Source organism: Lissotriton vulgaris, chromosome 9 (genome assembly GCF_964263255.1).
Source record: "Lissotriton vulgaris chromosome 9, aLisVul1.2, whole genome shotgun sequence".
NCBI lineage: Eukaryota > Metazoa > Chordata > Amphibia > Caudata > Salamandridae > Lissotriton > Lissotriton vulgaris.
The window spans coordinates 992,471,491-992,491,563 of record NC_141697.1 but is presented as its reverse complement, the minus strand read 5'-3'; the positions used below and the strand labels follow the sequence as shown (position 1 = coordinate 992,491,563).

The 20,073-nt window shown below is 48.6% G+C and overlaps 1 protein-coding gene across 4 annotated transcripts in view; it reads left to right on the top strand.

Moving 5' to 3' along the window:
* SAMD4B (sterile alpha motif domain containing 4B) overlaps window positions 1-20,073 on the top strand; it is a 1,107,967-nt gene that overhangs the window by 699,431 nt on the left and 388,463 nt on the right. For all 4 annotated transcript variants that reach the window (XM_086938873.1, XM_086938871.1, XM_086938870.1 and 1 more), the window contains exon 9: window positions 14,011-14,129. In XM_086938873.1, coding sequence (XP_086794999.1) covers window positions 14,011-14,129 — 119 coding nt within the window. The remainder of the gene's footprint in view (window positions 1-14,010; window positions 14,130-20,073) is intronic.

Genomic DNA, 20,073 nt, shown 5'->3' with positions numbered 1-20,073 from the left:
CTTCCATAGGCTAACATTGACTGGTTTTCATTGAAATATCTTCTAAGTGTGGAGTTTCGAAACTTTAAAATATTCCTCTAAAATCAGCCGAATAACGATTTCCGAAATACTCACCTGGGAACAGGAGAGAAGCCAGTGCTGTACTTTCTAGCTCAGTACTGAACCGCAAAATTAAACCTAACTATACTTTCTTCCGTAGGAAACCATTGACTGTTTTTCTCTGAAATTTCTTCAAAGTGTCGATTTTTGCAAATTACAAATATTCTTTAAAAAACGTACCAACTACTGAAATGTAAATACTTACCTGTATTAGGTAGAGGTCCCAGTGCTGAACCTAGGAGTCCAGTACAGGATTACAAAAGTAACGAGAACCTACTGTTCGAGGCATATGGGCTGCAGATGGTACATTATGAATAGATCGCCATCTGGTGTTGGGCTCGGATGATTGCACTTTGTTTTTCTCTTGGAGAGTCTTTTGTATGTTGGTGACTCCTCCCTTAGTTGGTAGTGCGCATGGGCATCGGCTCCATCCTTAGATTGTTTTTTTCCGCCATCGGGTTCGGATGAAGATCGAGACGCTCCAGATCAACTTCAGAAGAAAGTGATTTTTCGGCGCATATTCCCTTTCCAATTCGACGGTATTGTTAGCGAACGCGTTCTTTTCCATTCCGACGCGTTACAAATTCAAAATAGAAGAGAAAAACTTAGATCTACGTCGAAGAACAGGAGACCTTTCTCGACGCAGTCAAGCCCGGAGTCCATGGAAAGGACTCCATTCAAAAAATGTCCATCGTGTGGTGCTAAGTTCCCACACAAGGACCTACACGAGGTGTGCAACCTCTGTCTATCGCCTGAACACGAATCCAGGGACTGCGAAGCCTGCGCAGCATTCTCCTCCAAGCTAACGATTAGAAATCGTCGAGCCAGAAGACACGAGGCTTCCAGAATGCAGGCGGAGGCAATCCCGGAGCTGTTCGGAGACGAACAAATCGAGGAAGAAGAGGACCAGTCTGGGTCGGAAGGGGACCAGTCGGAGGTTGAAGAACTCTTCGAGCAACAAACCGTGAGTGACGACGTCCCCTTACCGAAAAACCGACCCCGTGCGGTAACGACCCCGCCCTCGGGCCCGGTCAAACCGCTGAAAAAAGTTTCCGACGCCCCGCCTTCGGGCCCGGCAACGAAACCGAAACTGAAACCGAAACACTCGGAATCCCACCACGTCGGATCCGAGAAAAGGGCGTCATCGACTTCGACACCGAGGCTGCATACAAAGGAGAGCTCGGTATCGAAACATTCCATGTCGAAAAAGAAATATGATGTATCGCCCAAAAGACACTCGATACCCAAAAAGTCGGAATCGAGCAGACATTCGGTGTCGAAAACAGAAAGATCTGAAGATCGAAAACAAAAACAGCTCTCGGAACCAGGACCCTCGGTACCGATTCAAGAGCAACAAACAGATCCCAAACAAAAGATCTTGTTTATTGACCCACAGACTGGGAAAGTGGTCACGAAGAAGAGAAAGAGTGAACAGTCAGAAGATAAACCTCTTCCTTCAAAAAAGAGAACAATGGGGACGAACATAACTCCTCCTGCTTCTCCTCGTCCTAGAGACACACCCTCTTCTCCTATTCCTCACAATAGGCCACATATTCCTACACCCTCCACACCAAGACCAGCTACACCTCAATCAGATGTAGACAGTGATATAGGGGAGGGAGAACCTCAAGGGGATGACGAATCTATCCAAGATGAGGAAGATCCATGGGAAAATTACGATGTAGGGTCAGATGAGGACAACGACCCAGAGCTATACCCCTCAAAGCCTTCACCACCTGATGATAACACAGGTTTTGTGCAGCTCATTAATAGGGCAGCAAAATATCACAAACTAGATATGCACACAGAACCTCAGATAGAGGATTTCTTGTTAGAGACTCTACCTAGTGCACAGAGAACATCAGGTACTCTTCCTATGCTAAAGGGTCTTCTCACTCACACAGAAGAAATATTCGAAAACCCAGTGAGAGCCAGGGTGTTAAACCCAAGAATCGATAAGAAATACAAAGCGGCTCCAAAGGACCCAATATTTATTAGAGGGCATGTACCTCTAGACTCGCTGGTGGTCTCAAACGCTCGTAAAAGAGCAAACTCATTATCTACAGGAGAGGCTCCGCCACCAGATAAAGAGTCGAAGTTAATAGATGCATCAGGCAAAAGAGTAGCATCACAGGCAGCGAATAGCTGGTGTATAGCTAATACACAAGCACTACTCGCACGTTACGACAGGGCACATTATGATGAGTTAGAAAAACTTCTCATACATCTTCCAAAAGAACATCAGAAGAAGGCAGACCAATTAATACAGGAAGGTAAAATAATAACCAATACTTCCATTAAGTGTGCATTAGACGCAGCAGACACTGCAGCAAGGTCTATTAACACTAGTGTCATGCTAAGAAGGCACGCGTGGCTTAGAATCTCAGGATTCAAACAAGAAGTTAAAACAGCCCTACTGAACAGACCATTTGATCAGAAGACATTGTTTGGTTCAAGTACAGACGAGACATTAGAAAAGATGAAGAAAGATACGGAAACGGCTAAGTCAATGGGAGCATTGCAACAGCCAACGCACAGAGGTTCCTTTCGTAGATCCACCTATAGAGGGGGCTCAAAAAACACAGGAACAAATCAGCAATCCACATCTTTCACACCAACATCACCCAGAGGTAATTCAAGAGGTAATTACAGAGGTAACTACAATAAGGGTAGAGGCCGCGGAAATAATAACAACCGCAACGCCTCAACACCAAAACAGTGACTTCATAGATCTCCCCCCAGACCACATAACACCGGTCGGGGGACGTCTATCACAGTTCCTACCTGTCTGGGAAAACATCACGTCAGACAAGTGGGTGAGACAAATTATCCAACATGGTTATTGCCTAGAACTCACAGCTACCCCACCAAACATCCCCCCCAAACAGCGTCCAATGAGTCAGGATCATCTGACATTGTTAAGAGAAGAAGTGCTAGCACTTCTACAAAAGCATGCAATAGAGAAGGTCCCAAAGGATCAACAAGGAACAGGAGTATACTCTCTATACTTCCTGATCCCCAAAAAGGACGGGTCCCTACGACCAATATTAGACCTCAGACCTCTCAATGCTTACATAAATTCGGAACACTTCCACATGGTCACGCTCCAACAAGTACTCCCTTTACTGAAGAAAGGGGACTTTCTTTCTACACTGGATCTAAAAGACGCTTACTTTCATATCCCAATTCACAAAGCCCACAGAAAATACCTAAGGTTTGTGTTAGAAGGACAACACTACCAGTTCAAGGTCCTTCCGTTCGGTGTCACAACAGCTCCGAGAGTTTTCACAAAATGCCTAGCTGTGGTGGCAGCACACCTAAGAAGACAACAAATACATGTCTTCCCATACTTGGACGATTGGCTAATAAAGGCCAAATCAAAGGAGGAATGTCTTCACAACACACAGAAGACAATTCAACTGCTGCACCACCTAGGGTTTACGGTGAACTACAAAAATTCACACCTGCAACCAAACCAGATCCAGCAATACCTGGGGGCTACAGTAGACACAGAAAAGGCAATAGCATACCCCAACCCAATCAGAGTACAGACAATGGTCGGGTTAATACAAAGATTTCAACCACAACACTCACTACCAGCACGAGTGTTTATGCAACTATTAGGCATGATGTCCTCTTGCATACTGCTAATACCACATGCCAGACTACAAATGCGCCCACTACAAGAGTGTCTAGCGACACAGTGGAATCAGGCTCAAGGTCAGATTACAGATCTGGTGTTGGTAAAGGACCGGACGTATCGCTCTCTGAAGTGGTGGAACACAGAAAACATTTCCAAAGGACGGTCGTTCCTAGAGCCAATTCCACAAGTAATAATAACAGCGGACGCATCGCTCTCCGGATGGGGAGCGCATATGGACAAATACACAGTACAGGGGAAGTGGAGTGCGCAGCAAAAGAAACTGCACATCAACTACCTGGAACTATTAGCAATATTTCTAGCATTAAAAGCTTTCCAAATGCAAATAACAAACAAGGCAGTCCTGATCAGAACAGACAACATGACTGCAATGTATTATATTCAAAAACAGGGGGGGACACACTCTCTCCAACTGTCCAAACTAGCACAGGACATATGGAGATGGGCCATTCCTCAAAAAATCTACCTGTTAGCGGAACACCTACCAGGAATTCAAAATCAAATAGCAGACATCCTAAGCAGACAGTCAGAACAAGTTCACGAATGGGAACTGCACGACCAAATACTACAGCCATTCTTCCAAAAATGGGGGCAACCAGAGATAGATCTGTTTGCAAATCATCAGAACGCAAAATGCAAAGAATTCGCATCCAGGTACCCACACCAAAGGTCCCAGGGCAATGCACTGTGGATAAATTGGTCCAACAAATTTGCTTACGCGTTCCCTCCTCTACCACTAATTCCATTACTGGTGAGGAAACTGCAGCAACACTCAATGACAATGATACTAGTGGCACCCACGTGGGCAAGACAGCCGTGGTTCACCACGCTGCTACAACTCTCACAAGTACCACATCAAAAGCTAAGGTTATTACCCATGCATCTTACACAGAACCATGGAGAAATAATGCACCCAGATCCCAAACAACTGAACCTAGCGATCTGGCTCCTGAGGTCATAGAGTTTGGGTATTTAGATTTACCACCAGAATGCATGGAAATCATTAAACAGGCAAGACGCCCTACCACCAGAGCATGCTATGCAGCAAAATGGAAGAGGTTTGCTATACACTGTAACAGTAAGCACATCAACCCTCTGGACGCATCCACTAAACAAATCATTTGCTATTTATTACACTTACAGCAATGTAATCTAGCATATACCTCTATTAGGGTTCATCTAGCAGCCATAGCGGCGTACCTACAAAACAGGCAACACCTGTCACTGTTTAAAGTACCAGCAATTAAAGCTTTCATGGAAGGACTCAAAAGAGTCATTCCACCAAGAAGACCACCTTCCCCAGTCTGGAATCTCAACATAGTGCTTACCAGACTAATGGGGCCACCCTTTGAACCTATGCATAGGTGTGAAATACAATTCCTCACATGGAAGGTGGCCTTCCTCATAGCTATCACGTCACTTAGAAGAGTAAGTGAACTGCAGGCTTTTACGATTCAAGAACCATTTATGCAGCTACACCAAAATAAAGTGGTTCTTAGAACAAACCCAAAATTCTTACCAAAGGTTATCTCAGCATTCCACATCAATCAGTCAGTGGAATTACCGGTTTTCTTTCCAAAACCACAAACAGTAGCGGAAAGAGCCCTACATACACTGGATGTTAGGAGGGCCATATTGTACTATATAGAGAGAACACAAACTTTCAGAAAGACAAAACAGCTATTTGTTGCGTTTTCTCCCACACATAAAGGCAATCCCATCTCCAAAGCGGGCATTGCCAGATGGATTGTAAAATGCATTCAAATATGCTACTTAAAGGCAAAGAGAACATTAACTGTTCCTCCTAGAGCTCACTCTACACGTAAACTAGGAGCATCTATGGCATTTCTGGGTAACATTCCACTAGATGACATATGCAAAGCGGCTACCTGGGTTACACCGCACACTTTCACAAAACACTATTGTGTTGATGTGCACGCAACACAACAAGCTAGAGTGGGACAAGCAGTATTAAAAACATTGTTTCAGACAGTTGCAACAGACACGGGCGACCACCGCTAGGGAGAGAACTGCTGTATAGTCTATTCATAATGTACCATCTGCAGCCCATATGCCTCGAACGGAATATGCTACTTACCAGTATGCATCTGTTCTTGGCATAGAGGGCTGCAGAGTGGTACATGCCCTCCCAGCCTCCCCGGAAACCTGTGTCTGTTCCAACATTATCTTATTTAGATACACTTACATGGGCACTCTTATCTGTATTCTACTATACTACTCCATCTAACCCTACTATGGCAAAACAATCTAAGGATGGAGCCGATGCCCATGCGCACTACCAACTAAGGGAGGAGTCACCAACATACAAAAGACTCTCCAAGAGAAAAACAAAGTGCAATCATCAGAGCCCAACACCAGATGGCGATCTATTCATAATGTACCACTCTGCAGCCCTCTATGCCAAGAACAGATGCATACTGGTAAGTAGCATATTCCTTACCTGTGACTTGAATTTCCTTCCCTAGGATAACTGCTCGTTTTTCACTAAAAAGTTTCTAAGTGTCAACTTTGAAAATACCTTTATATCCTTTAAAAATTACAACTGTAACCAAAACGCTTTTACTTAACTGTTACAGCTTAGGTCCCGGGACTGAGTCCAGGATCCAGTCCTATGGTTAGAAAAGAAATCCTGAAAGTAATCAACTGCATTCATGTAGAAAAACCCATTGAGCTCAATGTTAACTTGTGTTTAGAATTGTGTTGCCTATTGCAACCCCAGTAACTATTGTACTTAAAGTTTATTGCCTTTCTGCAAAGTAATTACCTAAAGTCACTCATATTGAGAAAAGTATATTTTGATACCTGTTGGTTCTAAAATAAAACAACTCTATCTTTTAGTATAAAAACAATTGGCCTAGAGTTCAGTTCTTGTGGGTGAAACCTTTTGCTGACTGAATGTGTACAACAAATGCTTTACCCTGTCCTCTGATACTTCCTTACTGCTTGACCAAGCTACCACTTTAGAGAGTAAGGTCAGATCTGACTTTATCCTCGGTTATACCTCTGGAGATTGGGGACTCTATACACACTGTACCTTACTTTGGTCCAGTATATATAGCGCCACTTTCTTACAGGGAGCGGTCCCGAAAGTTGCTTGAAGTCTGGTAGTCGGTTCCGCACCGCTCGAGGTCCCGGTCCTGTGGGAGGTCGAGGGACTGGTCGCGGGGTCGCCACCATCATTCTTCTGGATCGAAGTCTTCACACTCAATGTCAGGTAAGTCGAAGCATTCCAAGAAGAAGTCGAAGAAGCATAGTCGTTCTTTGACTTCCAGTCGTGTGACGCAGCTGAGGGTGCGGGCTGTGCCACCCAGCTGCTCCGGCGGAGCCTGCGACGACGCCCCCAGTCTTACCCCCCTGTTGGACCTGGGGTCTCCAAGACACATATGGTAGCTTGGCACAAAGTAGGAAGGCCTAACTCAAAGGTACATGTGTTAAGTTTGCGTCTCACCCACTCAGTAACTCAGTGTCCATCCATCCAAAAATGACACTACACCTTAATTTTTATAAAAGTAGAAAAGCTTTATCTTTCCTTAAGTTAGTTTCGTTGGTGCACGTATTCTAATAAATCAGCATTTAGACTACTTTCCAGTTACACTTATTTTTGGGAACATATGAGAAAACTTGGGTACAAGATTCAAAAACAATTCTTCCCTTGTGTTCAGATTATGATGTTGTGAATCGGGTATATTCTTTGAATCAGTACATTTCCTAATAAGACAAGTTAGACTCTGATGTTATTTCAAGGCATTAATTCTCTGAAAAGAAAGAATTTTATCAGCTGTCTGTCTAGCACGCTAATTGTAGTTTTAAGACTAAACAATCTCTACATGTTCATCTGAGGTCGAATATCAATTCCCCTTAGAATCAGGCTTTTGAACTTCCCAACAGGGATTCACCTCCCCCTCTTACAGAGGCAAACCCTTATTCAGTCAGTCACTGGGAAGAGGAGCTTGTCTCCTCGATGAGTAGTGACTTTTCGTTCCTCCCAGCATAAGCTCTAGTCTCAAATTAGCCTAGGACCCCCTGGGATGGCTCCTGAGTTTCCAGTTCAGATCGTTTCCCCCCTCCGGTTTTCCTGCAAGTCTTCCGATTTCAGCCGGAGAGAGAGGGAAGAAAAAGGCTGACCACCTCTTGGCTCAACCGAGGACCCACGAGCACTGTCTGGACTTTTGCAAGCCCAATTCCCCACCTCACTTGTTACCGAAGGTCAGGTGAACTCAGTCAGGCAGGCGTTGACTCCGGAGGTCCACATCCGACGTTCTCAGCTGGGCGGGCCCTTTGCGGCTGGCACACGGAAGGGGATTGCCACGTTCTCCGTCGACCAAGCTGACCTCTGGAGTCCCTCACTTCCGCTCGCTGTGAGGCGAAGAACCTCCCCTCAGTCGTCCTCCTACGGGTTCGTCCCGCCTTCTTACGCTCTACCTCGATAGCAGTGGGCGGGACCTCACTCGCCTACGCTACCGCCCTTCTCCCGGAGAGCAAGGCAAATTTCACCTCTGTCCGCTCCTCCACAGCGGAATGAGCACTCCGGCGGTAGGCGCCTTCCCCACACTTGCCAGACCTGTAAACCAGACTCCAGCGGGTCTGGCACCCGACAGCACCACTTCACCGCAGGGGCAGAGAGTAAGCCCGCGGCAACACCACCAGGTACGCCAGTTGGGGGAAGAAAACTCCGCGTTGGCGGGCAAGCTCCGGGGAGGGATGTCAGAATGAAAGGGGGTCTGGGTTTCCGACAGCTCTTGAGGCGATTCGAACAAGGTCAAGGGGATAATGAAAGAAGTAAAGTCCTCTTCCCCTTCGCACATTGACTTCCTGACACCCTAACACCAGTAAAGATCTTCCCGCAGTGGCAATAATGGATGAAAGAAGCGTTGTCTTCCAGTGGGGGTCAGCAGGGCTAGATCCACTGTCGGGGGGTAATGTCAATTGTGGGGGTAGAAGCCCCAAGGGGTAGTCAATCCCTCCCACACTGCACTAACCTCCCTTCACAATAGTCTAAACTCCTCACTGCACTCCCACTCCAATCCTTCCTCACACTCTCTCTCTCTAAAATGGCCGCCCTAGTACTGACCCTTTTATAGGCTACCCTCAAGCTTCCAGAACCAGCTGGAATGTGCTAGAGCATTCCTATGTTGTCCTATGGGCCTTTCTCCTGAGTTGTCCGTTATGGAAGTTACTGTCCACCATTTTAGGCATCTAGGCTTTACCTCAGAAAAGGAGGGATTTCTGGGTCTGAGAGGAACCATGGGGTCAAGGAGCACCTAACCCCCTGGTCAACACCTGAAAAATTCCCAGCCGACATAAAAAAATGAAGGTTATGAGGGGCAAAAAGGGGACAAAATAAATGACAGGAGGGACCACCAAAAGGGCTGACAGGTCTAACACCCCCCTTCCCAGGTGCGGGTCGACGCCGGCCCAGGAGCAAGAGTTTCTTGCAGCCATGGCCCGACTCATTAGGCCGTCTGGCCCCACCGGTGAGCCTGCCGGCCCAACTGGGGGTCCTGCTTTGCCATCTCCGGCAACTCAGGCGCCCCAAGGATCTGGGATCGAATCACGATCTACGCCGGTTGACCTAGTGACACCTCCACCGGCGTCGATCTCCCGGCACCGCTTCAGATGTTTCCCGCTCCTTGAGAAGACTTCATCCCCAGGTTCAACCCGGACACGGTGCCAGATCGCCGATACTGGCGCTGATGGGCCTTTTTGTGCCCTATGTCCCTCCTCCTTATTTTGAGGCTGTTCCACAGACTTCGGAGGAAAGGGAGGACTGGGAGGGGGTCTGAGTATCCTCTAGCACAGGGCTGGGCTTATTATCAGGACTGGACAGAGGATTTGGGGGTAGGCCAGTGGTCTTGACACCTCACCTGACCGTGGCATGCTGTCTTCTCCTACTTTAGTTACGCAGTGTTGTTGCGTAGGGCGGCTGAGGCACTCCACCTCGATCCCCCTATGGTGGCCGTCAGAACTAACCTCCTGACAGAGGTGCTCCAACCGGCGGCTACCTCTTTGGAGCCCTTGCAGCCCTTTAATGAAGCACTATCTGACGTTCTTTTGGGCACCTGGTCCAGGCCCAACACTGGCTCCTGTGGATAGGAACGTGTTCCGACGCCATCGCTCGGCTCCTGGCAACTCCCTCTTCCTTACCCAACACTCCACCCCTGAGAGCTTGGTTGTCTAAGCCTCTACATCCCAGAGCGCGTTCCCTACCGCACCTCCGGATGGGGAAATCCAAGAAGCTGGATCAGTTTGGTAAGAAACTGTTTTCAACTGTCAGCTTAGGGCTGCGGTTGGTGAACACCGCATGCCTCTTGGGCTGTCAAACCCCACTCTGTGGGACACGGTTGCGCAGGTGCTGCCTGACTGCCCAGAGGAGGCCCAGTTAGTTCTTTCCCAGGTGATTGCGGCCGAGGAGACGCAGCAAAGTTCACCATATGCTGTGTGCAGATCACCCGACTCACTTTGCAGGTCGATTTCCACGACGGTGGAGCTTCGGCGCCACACCTGGTTGAGGACAACTGGCTTCTCAGGGGATGTCCAGAGCACTCTGATAGACATGCCCTTTGATGGCATTCACCTTTTTGGCCATAAGGCAGATAGTGCGTTGGAGCGCTTCAAGGAGTCCCGAGCTACGGCCAAGTCCCTTGGCCTGTCTGCCTCCTCCGCCTTCTACTTTTCGTTCACAGCAGCAGCAACAACCTCAGCGTGGTTGCGGATGTCGGAACTGCCGTGGCGGTTCAGGGGGCCAGCAAGCGGGTCAGTCCGCCCCCACCCCCGCAACATCCACTTCGAAGCTCTCCTAGTCTGACCTTTCATGCCCATCAGACGCCAGTGGGTGGACTAATACGCCATCATCTCCACCACTGGCGCAACATCACTTCGGACAAGTGGGTGCTGCAAATTGTCCGAAGGGGCTACTCCCTCCCTTTCGAGACAACCCCTCCAGCCATGCCACCTCAGTACCACCGCATCGCAGGGGATCACTTGGCGCTCCTCCATCAGGAAGTTGCGACCCTCTTGGCCAAGAGGCCATTGAGCGCGTTCCAACGCCAGAAGTAGGTTGTGGTTGTTATTCCCACTACTTTCTGGTTCTAAAGAAGGACAAGGGCCTCGTCCCATCTTACACCTTCGGAACGTCAATCACTTCCTCCGGAAGGAGAAGTTCAAGATGCTCACACTTGCTCAGATCTTGTCTGCCCTAAACCCGCAAGACTGGATGGTGGCGTTGAACTTGCAGGACGCCTATTACCACTTTCCCGTCCTGCCTGCCCACAGGCGCTACCTTGGGTGTTCTCGAAAGTGATGGCGGTGGTCGCAGTTCATCTGCGCAAATCAGGGGTTTCAGTTTTCCCCCTATTTCGACGACTGGCTGTTAAAGGCGGGCTTGTCCCAGGCAGTTGTCTTCCACCTCCAGACTACTGGGGTTCTCCATCCATGTGCCGAAGTCGCACCAGATTCCCTCACTGAAGTTCTTTTTCATTGGAGCGTTTCTGGACTCTGCGCAGTTTCGTGTTTATTCTCCCTAGCAGCGAGTCAGAGACATTCAGGCTATGATTCCGATCTTTCAGCCTCTGTCCCGGGTTTAAGTCAGGATGACCCTCTGGCTCCTGGGCCTAATAACCTCCTGCATCCTGCTTGTGGATCATGCCAGATGGCATATGCGGGCTCTGCAGTGGGACCTGAAGTTCCAGTGGGCACAGCACCATGGCAACCTGTCCGATCACGTCCAGATCTCAGAGGGCACTGCAAGGCAATTGCAGTGGTGGCTCACGAATCGCGATTGGGTCAATGGCAGATTACTCTCCCTTCCCCAACCGGAATATACAGTTGTGACAGACGCATCCCTTCTGGAATGGGACTGCCACATGGGGGAGGCGGAGATCAGAGGCCTCTGGTCTCCGGAGGAGTCCAAGCTCCACATCAACCTTCTGTAGCTTTGGGCGATCTGACTTGCACTGAAGGCATTCCTTCCTTCTGTAGTAGGGAGAGTAGTCCCGGTGTTTACCGACAACACTACCGCTATGTGATACTACTACAAACAGGGTGGGGTGGGGTTGTGGACCCTTTGCCAAGAGGCTCTGCGCCTCTTGGCTTGGCTGGATCATCAGGGCATGTCCCTAGTGGTTCAACACCTGGCGGGCTCTCTGAACGCCAGGCTGAAAGAACTCAGCCGCCGGTGCATGATGGATCACGAATGGCGTCTGAACTCTGACGTGGCGCAACGTCTCTTTCAGCAATGGGGAGAGCCTTGGTTAGATCTATTCGCCACCGAAGAGAATGCGCAATGTCATCACTTCTGCCTGTTGGAATTTCCAAGGCAGCACTCACTCGGCGACGCTTTTCGTCGCGAGTGGAATTGTGGTCTGTTTTACGCCTTTCCACCTATACCAATTCTGCCTAGAGTGCTGAAGAAGATCAGGTGCGACCGGGCCCAAGTCATCCTTGTGGCTCCAGACTGGGCTCGAAGAGTATGGTATCCTGAGCTACTCATTATGAGCATCGATCCCCAGATCCATCTGCCTCTTCAGGTGGATCTTCTGTCGCAGCATCAGGGGACGGTCTTCCACCCGAACCTGTCCAGTCTCCACCTCCTTGCTTGGAGATTAAGCGGCGGCAGTTGGCGTCTTTCGACCTGCCTCCCGAAGTCTGTAATGTTACATTGGCAGCCAGGCGTCCCTCCACTAAGATGGTATACGCCTGCAGGTGGAATACGTTTGTGGCATGGTGCACAGCAAAGACTGTGTATCCCCGTTCCGCCCCTCTTTCAGAGATTCTTCTTTTTCTTCTCTATGGCCCAGCAGGGCTCTGCCCTATGCACTATCAAGGTCTATCTCTCAGCCATTTCCGCCTTTATTAGGCTTCCAGATCAGCCTCCCCTTTTCAAGTCCCCTGTTGTAAATAGATTCTTGAGCACATGTTTCCTCCTGTTTATTTTGTGATGGCTAAGAGGGACTTGAATCTTGTTCTTCCTTTTCTGATGTGTTCGCCCTTTGAGCCACTTCTCAATTGCCCTCTTCGTCTCCTCACTCTAAAGACTGCTTTCCTGGTTGCTATCACCTCTGCCAGAAGGGTGAGTGAGCTCCAGGCTCTCTCTTCTAAGCCTCCTTTTCTCTCGGTCCTTCCGGACAAAGATGTTCTAAGGACTCCTCCTTCTTTTCTGCCAAAGGTTGTCACTGCCTTTCACATCGGGCAGACCATCACTTTGCCCACCTTCTGTATGCCTCCGCATCCCTCAAAAGAGGAAGAGAGGATCCACTGTCTGTACCCAAATCCTGTTCTCTCTTTCTATCTGGACCGCACACAACAGTTCCGGGTGGAAGACCAGCTCTTTGTTGACTATGTGGGCGCCAAGAATGGTCGGACTGTACACAAGCGGACCATTACTCTGTGGGTTGTTTCGTGCATAAAGGCTTGTTACTCCTTGGCTAAAAAAGAGCCTCCAGTGAGGTTGCGCACCCACTCTACCATGGCGATGGCAGCCACTACTGCTCTCAGATGTGGAGTTACCTGGACAGCCAAGTCCGGAGAGACGGCTTCTTTGGCCATGTTGTTTTCCAGGACTTTATGGTGTGATCTTTGTTCGCAGACCCACCACCGGGGTTGGTATTGCTGGGGTATCTATTCTGAGGTAAGGAATCTATCACTGTGTTTCTCTCAGATGCACAAGTTACTTATCTTCGGTAACAATATATCTGTAAGAAGCATCAGTAGTGATAGATTCCTTACTGCCCCACCCATCCTCCCTGTTCTGCAAACTGATTTCTAGGGTTAAGGTTATCCCTTTTCAGGGTCCTTGTTTCATGGCACCAGTGGTCAGTTTCTTACATGGCTCTGCGGTCCTGGCGTGGAAAGTCATGTACAGAACTGACGTCAGCAGGCGTGGGCGCGTCTAAGTTCCGATGAAGTCATCCCGGCGCCAATGACGCACACAGAGCAGCACGACGCCGCCTACGGACGCGCAGGGGTACTGCTGCCGATAAAACTTTCCGGATCCAGTCTGACGCCTGGAGGTAATTCTAAGGTAAGGAATCTATCACTACTAATGTTTCTTACAGATATATCGTTACCGAAGGTAAGTAACTTGTGCTTTTGACTCTTAAGTGTTGAGAATATACTTAACCTTTCTGTGAATATGTTCATGACCATGGTAGACGCAGTTGCATGTTGTCATGCCTCTCCTCAGTACTGCAGTAGATTGCCAAGTCTTAAAATATTTTATTTTATTTCTACAGGCATTCACAGAAACCCAGAAGAAGAGGTTGTTGTCATGGAAGCAGCAGGTGCTGAAGTTACTGCGAACGTTGCCCCGTAAGGCGATGCTGGAAATGCAGGGGTATCAACAGCAGAAGGGGTAGGTATCTGCACACTTGCATGTTTTTTGCACATTCTGGGGTGAGAGCAGCAGGTTGCATATTCCTAGTCACCCTGTCCTCATTTTAGAACATTGTCTTCATAGTATATGTTAGTAGATACACATGCTATGCATACTCCTGCCATCTAGTGTTGGGCAAGGACTCTGCAAGTTATTTTTCTCAAGGAATTTTTATGGTCTGCATCGTGCATCGAATCTCCTCTTGAGCTATGGGTGAATGCAGGCATTACTACTTTTCCATCAAAATCGGCCTTGAAAGACCTGTATTGGATGACATTAGAGGCCAAAGCTGTACGTAGAACAAATCTTCCTAGAACATCCTGAGAATTCCTGGATATTAAGGACCAGATAGGATATGAGGCTTATTGGGATCAAGTGACCGTTCCAAGTGACAGAAAATAGTATCTTCAATTCTGAGCAGGGATTCTCCCTTTGAGGGATTGCACAAAGCGTTTACTGCCGGGGCCATTGGCTCCTGCCCCCTCTACTCTATTACGACAGAGTGTTTCCCATGTCCTTCTTGATTGTCCCACGTACGTAGGACTCCACAGACACTGGTTAGCCCCTGTTTGTAGACAATATGGCCAACACAGTCATCGACCTGCTCTCTGTATTTTGAGGACAGACTCTAGTTTATCCCTTGCTATCCCTGTTGCTAAGTCTCTTGGGGCTATGTGGATATTACTTGGAAAGATTTTTATCTTCGAAATAATGCAGTTGATCTCCCGTTTAATTGTAGTTGGTACCTAGAAGTGTTAATATGGCTATTTAACGTAATACCATTATGGTTTCTTTATAAATACACTATAAATGATACTGTATGTTCGAGGTATATGAGCTGTAGATTGTATACTTTAGCATAGATTGCTATCTGGAGTTCGGTTCGGATGCTTGCACTTTGTTTTTGTCGAAGAAGTCTTAGTAGTCACAGGATAGGTGACTCCTCGTTATGGTGATAGTGCGCATGGGCATCAACTCCATCTTCAGATTGTTTATTTCCGCCATCGGGTTCGGAAGTAAACGGCTGCCCTCTGAGTCGGTATCATGTTCGATTTCTACTTTGACGCGGAATCCTTCACCGCTCGACTGTATTGTTTTCGATCGCGTCCCTCGACGCGGATCCATTAATCTCAAAACCTTCGATTCCGGTCGTTGGTGCGGGCCTTTGGGCCTCTCCTTGCCATCTGACCCTACGGCTAATGGAAAGAACTCCATTCCGTTTCCTCTCTCCAGAACACGAGGACAAAGATTGCCCGGCCTACACTTCATTTAAATAGAAGAAAACCATACATAATTGCTGGGCTCGATGTCACGTAATGTCTCGATCCACTACCTCGGTGCCCGATGACATCTTCGGTGCAGGTCCTGATGCTCCAGAGGAACAAGAACCGGACAATGAAGACCTCAGCGTCTCCGAAGCCGATGAATCAGAGACCCAAGAGCAGATGATTACTTCAGGTCAGCGAACTATGAGTACCGACATCAACACTCAAAAACATAAGGCTCCGGTAACACCTTTGCCTTCCAGCTAATGTAGACACCCTGACAAAACTTCTGACACCCCACCTCATGCTCGGCTCTGAAGTCCAAAGACAAGCCTTCAGGCTTCTCGGGACCGAGCCAGCCACGCATCAGTTCTGAGCTAACATCCCCGGTACTGAAACCCAAACGTTCGGCACCGAAGCACCAGCAAGATAAACCAACGGAGCCGAAACCGGACCTCAAATCCTCAGAGCCGAAAAAGTGAAAGTCTTCAGTACCTAAAAAATCCTCGGAGCCAAAGAAAAACCATAAATCTTCGGAGCCAAAAAAGTCCTCGGACTCCACAGCTCATCCAAAGCAAAAGGACACTAAAATCCCTCCTAAAGCTTCGGAATCAAAGCTAAAACAACCCAAATCATTGGTACCGACAAAGATTCTGGCTTAAAAGACCTTTTTCAACCAAATCTAGTGGATCCTAAACAAAAAACTCTTCACATTGACCCTAAAACTGGTCAGATCATGACAATTCTATATAAAAAAACATTTGGACTCCCCAGAAGACCCCAAGGTACCCTTAAAGAAGAGAGACATAGGAACTTCTCCAGCCATACCCTTCTCTCCTCCAAATATCCCCACAACACCACTTTCTCCAGCACACTCTCCAATGTCTCCATATCCACCTACACCACAAGATGATGATGATGATGATGATGATGATGATGATGATGATGACCTTGGGGGTGGGGATGAAAACCCACCGGAGGATAATGATGATGACACTACCCTCCCACCACCTGATCCTTGGGAGGATTATGATAATCCACCAAATGTCCCAGATCTCCCAGATACAGATGCCTACCCATCTAGGCCATCCCCCCCCAGACTACAACATAGGTTTTGCTCAGCTCATAAACAGAGCTGCACAATATCATTGGGTGGAATTACACTCTGTATCGTAAACATGCACTTGACATTTTTAAAGATCCTGTCGGAGCTAGAGTTCTCAATCCCAGGATAAAGAAAAAATGTAAACCACCTCCCAACGATCCAGTTTAGGTTAAAGCACAGCTCCCTCTAGATTCCTTGGTTGTGTCAAATGCATGTAAATGAGCAAATCCCAAACATCAGGGGGTGCCCCACCTCCGGATAAAGAGTCTAAATTACTAGATGCATCTGGCAAACCCCAAGCTTTGCTATCCAGGTATTATTATTATTGTGCAATTTTGTAGAGCGCACAGCTTCCCCAGCGAAGGGGCGTCGGCGCCAGAGGCAAAAAACAGAGGTAGCCAGGCCAATATCTGGGGAACAAAAACGTTTTAATGGCCTTACGGAAAGGAAAAAGCCCATCCAGACGGCGTATCTGAGCAGAAAGAGAGTTCCACAGCCTGGCAGACAAATGGCAGAAAGACCTCCCCCCGGCTCTAACATGTTTCACGCGGAGGACCACTGCCAACAGCTGCTCCACAGAGCGTAATTGTTGGCTGGGGACATATGGGGTCAGCAGTTTGGATAGAATTTCTGGGGATGAAAATTTGACAATTTTGAAAGCTAAGCAGAGCGCTTTGAATTCAATCCTTTTTAGCACAGGCAGCCAGTGGAGTCGCCTAATGGCGCCTGACGTGGAGCAAAATCTAGGGAGCTTAAGCAAGACTCGTGCAGCAGCCTTTTGGACTCTCTGCAAGAGGTTCACCTCCGCCTTGTCAGCCCCTAGCAAAAGAGAATTGGCGTAGTCTATGCGTGACAGAATAGTAGCCTGAACGATCAGCTGGTGTGTAGCAGAATCAAAAAACCCCAAGATGGGTCTGAGGCCGCGTAGGAGTCCGAAACAAGTGACAGCCACCTTTTTTGTGTGTTCCTGGAACCCAAGTGCGGAATCGAGCCTGATCCCAAGATTTTTTACCACTGACTTCGGGGTTGGGGCGTTACCCATGGATGTCGGCCACTACTGAGTGCTCCAGAGGTCCTTGTTTCTTCCCACCAGCAGAACCTCCAATTTACTAGCATCAAGTTGTAAACAGTTAGTGGTCATCCACTCAGCAATCGCCTCGAGCCCGGTTCGAAACCGCACAGGGCCCAGGACACCGCCGTCCGAGAGGGCAACCACCAGTTGTGTATCGTCGGCGTATGAAAGCAAGGTCAGGCCATATTCACGCGCTACTCTCGCCAAGGCTGGACATAGAGGTTGAACAGTCAGGGGCTTAAGGCGGAACCCTGAGGGACCCCATGCTTGCATGCATGGACATGGGAGAGGAAGGGGGCGCTGTGACCTGAAATGCTCTGTCTGAAAGAATAGAACGGAACCAGTCCAAGGCCTGGCCCACTACCCCTGCCTCCTCAAGGCGGCGCAGTAGGATCTGATGGGAGACTGTATCAAACGTTTGACCCTCATCCAGAATAGACCGCAGATGTTCGCATACCGCCAGGAGTACAGTCTCGGTGCTATGTCCAGGGCGAAAGCCCGTCTGTGAGGGATCCAGGCTGCTATTGCTGTTCAAAAAAGCGAGAGAGGATGTTAGAGTGGGCCTCCGCCACTTTGGCAGCCCAGGGAAGGAGGGATATAGGCCTGAAGTTTTTGGGCTTATTAGGGTCGAGGGAGGGTTTTTTCAACAGGGGGACCACCCTAGCTAGTTTCCTAGCCTGAGGTACCACCGCCGAAGTAAAGGAGGAGAGGATCAAGAAGGACTGGATGACAGTCCTTAAAGAGATCCGTCGGCATAGGGTCTAAAGAGGACCCTGATTTGACCCTACTACTTAGAGCGAAGAGCTCATCCTGAGTGATGGTAGGTATTACTGATAAAATGCTAGCAGGCCGAGAAGCTGACCTGATCTGTAGGGCAGCTGGGAAAAAATTTACAAATGACTTCCACTTTCAGAACAAAGAATTTGGCCAAAGCTTCACACTGTTTGCCTGATGTATATGAATGGGGAGGGTTTTTTTTCCTGTTTTTAAAGTCACTCAAAATTTTAAAAATGCATTTAACAGGGTTTTTGCTAGCCTTAATTTCATTAGTGAGGTGGGCAGCACGTGCCAGATGTATCGCTTTACGGTAGGCTTTAATCCCATCCTGGTACCGCTTTTTCGCCTCCGGGTCATAGATCTTTCTCCAGACCCGTTCAAGTTTTTTACAGATACTACGCAAGCTAGCAAGGGAGCCATTATACCAGGGATTAGAGCTAGTGCAGCGACCAACAGACTGCTTCGCCGGAGTAAGAGTCTAAAGCGCAAATAAGCCATTCGCAGAATGTTTTATCGGCTTGTTCTGGATCCGTGCTTAGTGTTGGAGGGCAAGCCTCTAGGGCAGCGAGAAGTTCCTCCGACCTAAGCTTGTGCCAACACCGTCTAAGCGAAGATTTCTGATTAACTCTAGGGAGCAATGTCGGAAGCGGAATGGAAAGGGACACTAAAAGATGATCTGACCAGCACACTGGGCTGGGAGTCTTAGTTGTAATGTTGGAAAAAAACGGATCAAGCAGGTGTCCAGCCATGTGAGTAGCCCCCACCACCAGCTGTCTTAGTTGGCAGGCAGCGAGGTCGGCAAGTAAGCTGCCAATTTCAGGGTCTGCGGGGAGATCGAAATATAAATTGAGATCCCCGAGGAGAGTGAAATTTGCCCAGGTCAAGGCTAAAGAGCTTACAGCCTCGACAATGGCAGACTTAAATTCTGCAGCAGGACCAGGAGGGCGGTAAACTAAGAGACCAGCGAGGGAGAAGTGCGCGCTAGGGGAAAAGCAAAGCGAGCACATTCACACCCCGCTACAGGCTCTCTGACCAAAGAACAAGGGAACCTAGACTTAAAGGTGACAGCTAAGCACCCCCCCCCCCCCCCCCCCAATGTCCTGTTCAGTCAAAATGCTGTACTCAGGAGGAAGAGCAAGGCCGGGCTCAGCCACTGTGTCATCGGTTAGCCAAGACTCTGTGATAAAGAGCACATCGGGAGCCTCATCTTCAATAAGATCATAAATTTCCATATAGTGTCTTACCAAGGAGCGGGCATTAAGTAGGAGGATTTTTAGGGTGGGTATTACCAGGGCGGGGGGGGGGGGGGGAGTAGTAGGGGCAGGCTTCAAAGCCACAATTGTGGCAGCAAAAAGGCCCCTCCATTCCCTCTCCCAGGCGCAAGCAGCGAGGGATGGGCTGTGATCCAAGGGACAGCAGGCGCTCTCTGGAATAAGCCAGCTCTCCTTTTTCAAAACCATCAGAGGGTCTGGCATCTGGCGTCGTCCAGGCACGGACAGGCTTGCCTTAGGCGCGCCCGCTGCGGTCCCCCGCTGTGCATCCTTCCCCCCCATGCTCTATTATGGACCCATCCCGCCTCCAACTAGCCTGCTGATTGGCCCAGAGCGTGGATGACGGAAGCACTCCTCCTGCCTTCTCTGCCCTCCGTACAATCAGCACTGGAAGCCGTGATGGGGCAGAAGGAGAATAAAAGCAGTGAGTGAC